This window comes from Staurois parvus, unplaced genomic scaffold, assembly GCF_062004578.1.
Source record: "Staurois parvus isolate SC_StPar_1 unplaced genomic scaffold, SC_StPar_1.0 ptg000126l, whole genome shotgun sequence".
Lineage (NCBI taxonomy): Eukaryota > Metazoa > Chordata > Amphibia > Anura > Ranidae > Staurois > Staurois parvus.
In genome coordinates, this window is record NW_028317922.1 from 5,241,218 (window position 1) to 5,246,797 (window position 5,580).

At 39.7% G+C, this 5,580-nt stretch overlaps 1 protein-coding gene across 1 annotated transcript; it reads left to right on the forward strand.

Annotated features, from left to right (window-relative positions):
- Window positions 1-384: 384 nt before the first annotated feature.
- On the forward strand, window positions 385-4,992 carry LOC149467037 (G protein-coupled receptor 55-like). Its single transcript, XM_089672396.1, has 2 exons — window positions 385-408; window positions 3,227-4,992. The coding sequence occupies exons 1-2, from the start codon at window positions 385-387 to the stop codon at window positions 4,118-4,120; spliced, it is 918 nt and encodes a 305-aa protein (XP_089528522.1). The 3' UTR covers window positions 4,121-4,992.
- Window positions 4,993-5,580: the final 588 nt, after the last annotated feature.

Consider the following 5,580-nt stretch of genomic DNA (forward strand, 5'->3'; position numbering starts at 1 on the left):
CCCGTTATTTTGTAAAGCGCTGAGTAAACTGTTGGCCCTATATAAATCCTGTATAATAATAATAATTGGAACTTCCATTATTTTATTCTACAGGGTCTCTGGTTTCAGAAAATATATCATGTTTGGGATTTTTACTAATCTTCAAACCAAAAATTATTTTTTTAATGTATCCAAAAAGAGCAAAAATGGCTCTGGCAATGAAAGAGTTACATTTGATTGCCAGCTATTAAGGCTGTTTTTTTTTTTTAACAACAGGTTTTCTGTGAAAGACAGCAAGCAGTCTACAGTGTGTGTTTGAGAAGAGCTCTCCTTCATCACAGGCAGGGCTTTGTGGATCACCCGATTAGCAGCAAAAGGGTGGGTGTTAGAGTGGAGTACTGCAGGATGGAAAACAGAAGTTTTGAGCAGGTAAGCAACAAAAAAAATCATAGATTGCATGCTAAAAGATGCCTTCATAAACTAAAATGTCTGTGTCTTTCATGACAAACTCTTTCAATTTTCCCATAGGTTGTTAGCAAAACATTTCCTAAAATAGTGATTGTATTTTCACTTTTTATTATACTGTAATCTTTATTCTGTAATATTGTAAAGAGCATAAGAGTAGTTATGATTTCCACATTTATCTGAGCTAAGTACCCCACTATTTCCTAAAGCAGAACTCCAAACAAAAAAGTTTAAAAAAGCAGCCTTTGCCTCTATCCACTTGCCTTCCTGAAGATTTACCCCCCATCATGACCAGGCCATTTTTTCTTCTATACTGCACTGCGTTACTTTAACTGGCAATTGTGCTGTCATGCAACATTGTACACAAATGAAATTTATATCATTTTATCACACAAATAGAGCTTTCTTTTGGTGGTGTTTGATCACCGCTGGGCTTTTTATTATTTGTGCTATAAAAGAAAAAAAGACCAAAAATGAAAAAAACAATACTTTTTACTTCTTGTTATAAAACCAATAAAATTTCTTCATACATTTAGGCCAAAATGTATTCTGCTACATGTCTTTGGTAAAAAAAATCCCAAAAACCCCAACAAATGAAGATTATTTGGTTTGCGTGAAAATTATAGCATCAACAAACAATGGTATAGATGCTGGAATTTTTTTTTTACCAGTAATGATCAGCAACTTTTAGTGGGACTGTGATAGTACAGCATTTTAGTAAGGCATTGCCAGTAAGGCAACTGCTGCTCACTGGATATTTTCTCTTTTTCTGACCATTCTCTGTAAACCCTAGAGATGGCTGTGCATGACTTTTCAGATAATGAATATGGTGGTTGAACATGACTCTGTTTTCCTTGTGGAACCCTTCTGCTAGCTCTTCCTATGGTGGGTGTGGCACCCGCCCACTATTAGACAGCTTCCAGAAAATTAGTTTAAAAGGCCGAGGTCCAGGCATGACCGGAAGGAAGCCCCCCTTAGTGGTCAGAGGATGCTCTGACGCTGGGATTTTTTTGCCAAGGATATATGGCTCATCGACTGGTCGTGCCTACGGCTTCCCCGTGACCCCCTGGGCAGTGTGGTTCCAATGGGATCTGTTCCTTCTAGCTTCTAACATAGCTTTGGTAATATATTAATTCTATGCTGTGATGCTGTCAAATGATGTGTTTATTTCATGCTGTAATGTTCACATTATTATTGGTGTGTGTTATTATGCAGATTGTGATGAACATAAGATATATCCTCCTGTTTGCCATGTGATAATAAAAGTGGAGGTTTTGACAGTGCAATAATATTGCAGTTGGATTCTGTTATTTCTTGGAGTGCCGGGTGAATGCTATGATATGCCAGGGCAGGTGTTCATTTGGTAGATGGTCTTTCACATGCGTAGCTTATGTAATGGTTTAAATGCTGATTAAAAGGTGCCTGCATGACTACATGTTGATTGTGTGCGTGTATATGACTTGTTTTTAGTTATTGCACCAAGCAATTCTATTACAATGGAATTGTAATTGATTACTGTATTAGTGTCACTAGAAATGTCATTGTCAGTTAGTGACACTCCCAGATAGTGTCAGTTAGTGCTAGATTGTCTGCCACCCTATCATAGTCACACTATAAATCACTGATCACCACCATTACCAGTATAGCGTTATAGCTGCGTAAATTCCAGTATATATACTGTACCATAGTTTGTAGATGCTATAACTCCTGCACAAACCAATTAATATATACTTATTGGGATTTTTTTTACCAGAGACATGTAGCAGTATACACGGTGGCCTAAATTTCGGAAGAAATTTTTTTATTTTTATTTTTTTTATTGGATATGTTTTATAACAGAAAATAGAAAATAAAGTTTTTTTTTGTCAAAAATGTAGTAGGATTTTTTTTGTTTATATTGCAAAACATAAAAGAAAACCCAGTGGTGATCAAATACCACCAACAAAAGCTCTAGTTGTGTGAAAAAAACGATAAAAATGTTATTTGCGTAGTGTTGCATGACTGAGCAATTGCCTGTTAAAATAAAGCAATGCTGAATAGCAAAAAACGGTCTGGTCACAAAGGAATAAAACCTTCCAGAGGTCAAGTAGTTAAAGAGATATGGTCACCTTGCCAATGCAGGGCAACATGACAATGTCTTTAAAAAGTAGCACTCCCCCACACTCCGTCCTCCTCCACAGTTGTCCACAATTTATTTCTAAATTGTACACTGCCTGCAAAGCGTGTATTGTGCAGTATACAATCTTGGCATCTATGAGATGCGGAGAGTTTAGCCAAGTACCAGGATAATTATGGGAGTTCCATTTACTTTGGAAAGATTTCCTGTTATGTCTTCAGGAGAGGAAGTAAAGCAAAATCTCCCCTAAGGGAAAGATTTAGCAGAGGTTACTGTAATAGGGTTTTTATCATTCTCAACACAATCTAAAACTAAAAACGTAGGCTTTATATATGTTTTAATATTGTAAAATGGCCAGTTAAAATAGTATATACTGTATATTTCATAAAGGTCTTCATGCATCATCCTATATTAAGTATTGTTTCCTGGATGCCTTTAGCACTACTAAGGTACAGTATATATATATGTACATGTGTATTTCAGGTGTGTTACAAAGACTATTGTAAAAGGAGATTCTTGAAAACATTAGAACTAAAAATAGTAATTTCCTAAAGTAATCAGGTTTTTAATTTTTTAATGAATTTTTTATGCTGTTATATTGCAAAGAGTATAATGAACTGACTGAGCATAAACAGATGTGACTAGCAGTACTTTATTTTTTTCTAGGGTATTCAAAATAAAGAAAACTTCAGTGACATCCATCCATCTGTGCAGCTGTTCCAATTGATTTTGTACATCCCAACATTTATCTTTGGTTTCATCTTTAACATGTTAGCCTTATGGATACTATTCTTCAAGGTTAAGAAGTGGATAGAAGCAACAACCTATATGACAGCACTGATAATCTTTGACTCCTTGCTGTTAATCACGCTGCCATTTAAAATAAAAGCATATAAGATGGGGCAGAGCTGGAGCCTCGGATTTGCTGCATGCACATTCCTGGAGAGTCTCTACTTTGTCAACATGTATGGTAGCATTTTGATATCAGTTAGTATCTGCATGGATCGTTATGTAGCTGTACAATTCCCCTTTCACTCCAAACTTCTCAGATCCCCTAAGAAGGCGGCTATGGTCTGTGTCTTTCTCTGCGTTTTGGTATGGGGACTATCAATTGGTTTTCTTGTTGATTTAAGAGATGCTAAAGAATCACATTGTTTCTATGGGTTCTCAATTCGCACTTGGAACAACAGGACCATGGTCACTTTACTGGAGGCAGTGTTTCTCATTAGCGCTGTTCTTATAATTGTCTGTACAACCCATATTATTCTCACAATTAAAAAGAAAACACAAGCTAGCTGGCATAATGCAAGGGCAATCAAGGTTCTCATGGCCAATCTAATCACCTTCATGCTCTCATTTGCACCTTTTCATGTGTCTTTATTATTGTATTATCTAGCGAAAAATTATATTATCTTAGAAGATTACAAAGGACAATTGCGAATATTTCTCCAGGTGAGCCTCTCTTTTTCTAACATCACTTGTTTTCTGGATGGTGTATGCTATTACTGTATCCTCAGAGAGTTTGAGAAATCCATCAAGAAATTACCAATAACAAGCTGAACAAGGAATTGGAAATGAACAATCCATTGAGCTGTTTACCTTTTTTAACAAACTAAATGGCTAAAGTATGAATTGGGTTACTTTTTTGCACATTTCTAATCCTGGTAACCAGACCTGGACTGGCCATAGGGCACTCCGGGCAATTGCTCGGTGGGCCAGGGCTGTTGGGTCACATGTCCTATCAAAAACCGCTCCGATGTTGATCTGAAACCATGGCTTCACACCTCTCCCATCAACTTTAAGCTCCAGGGGGCGGAGCCCTACTAATCAAGCTCCAATCAGCTCCAGCTACATTCGTGACAGCTCAGTGACAGCTGCAAGACCCACCCACCAGGGGCAGACTGACCATTCAGCAGACATACTGATCACCCCCTCTCTCTCTTTCTCTCCCCTTCTCTATCACCCCCTCTTTCTCTCACTCCCCCTCTCTCTCTTATTCTCCTCTCTCACCCCCCTTTCTTTTCATCTCCCCTCTGTCTCTCCTCTTCTTTATTACCCCCTTCCCCCTCTTTCTCTCACACCCCCCTCTCTCTCTTACTCTCCTCTCCCACCCCCCTCTCTTTTCACCTCTCTCTCTCCCCCTCTCCTCTCTCTCTCCCCCTTTTTTCTCTAACCCCCCTCTCCCACCCTTAACCCCTTCTTCCTCTCACAGCCCTCTTCCTCTCACCCCCCTCTCTCTCTCTCCCTCTCGCCTCCCTCTTACCCTCTCTCTCTCTTATCCCCCTCTCTTTCTCATCCCCTCTCTCAACCTCCTCTTGCGCTCTCCCCCCTCTCACTCTCCTTCTCTATCACCTTTCACTCTCTCACTCTCCCCCTCTCTCACTCTGCCCACTCTCTCACTCTGCCCCCCTCTCACCCCCTTCTGCTTTCCATTCTCTCTCCCTCTCTCTCACCCCATTTCTCTCTCCTCCTCTCTCTGACCCCCCTTTCTCTCCCCTCTCTCTCTCACCCCCTCTGTCCCTCTCCCACCCCCAAGCCTCTTCCCCCTCCTCTCCCCTTCCTCCATTTCTCCCCTACTTCTCCCACTTTCTTTCTATCTCTCCATCTCTCTCTCCCTCTTATTCCTATCTCTCCTCCCCCTCCTCCCTCACCCCCTTCCCCCTTCTGTGTCTATCCCTCTACCCCCTACTCCTCTCTTAGTTTCTAATAGATGTTTCAGGTTCTCAGTAAAAAAAAATGCATTCTTTCAGTAGATTTTCCATGTTTTTTCAGTGTAAAATAAAAGTTGTTGGGGGTTGGCAATTCTGTCAGGAAGGTGCTGAGTTTGAGCTGAATGGCTGCACAAGGCAACCCCCAAGAACCATACCCAATACTTGTCTAATCACAAAACTGAAGAGTGCAACACTTTCATAAATTATATAATTATCTATATGTACAGTTGTGACCAAAATTATTCAACCCCCACTGAAATTGAGTGTTTTGGCCAGTTTGACATTGCTTTTGATCATTCAGTCATCTTG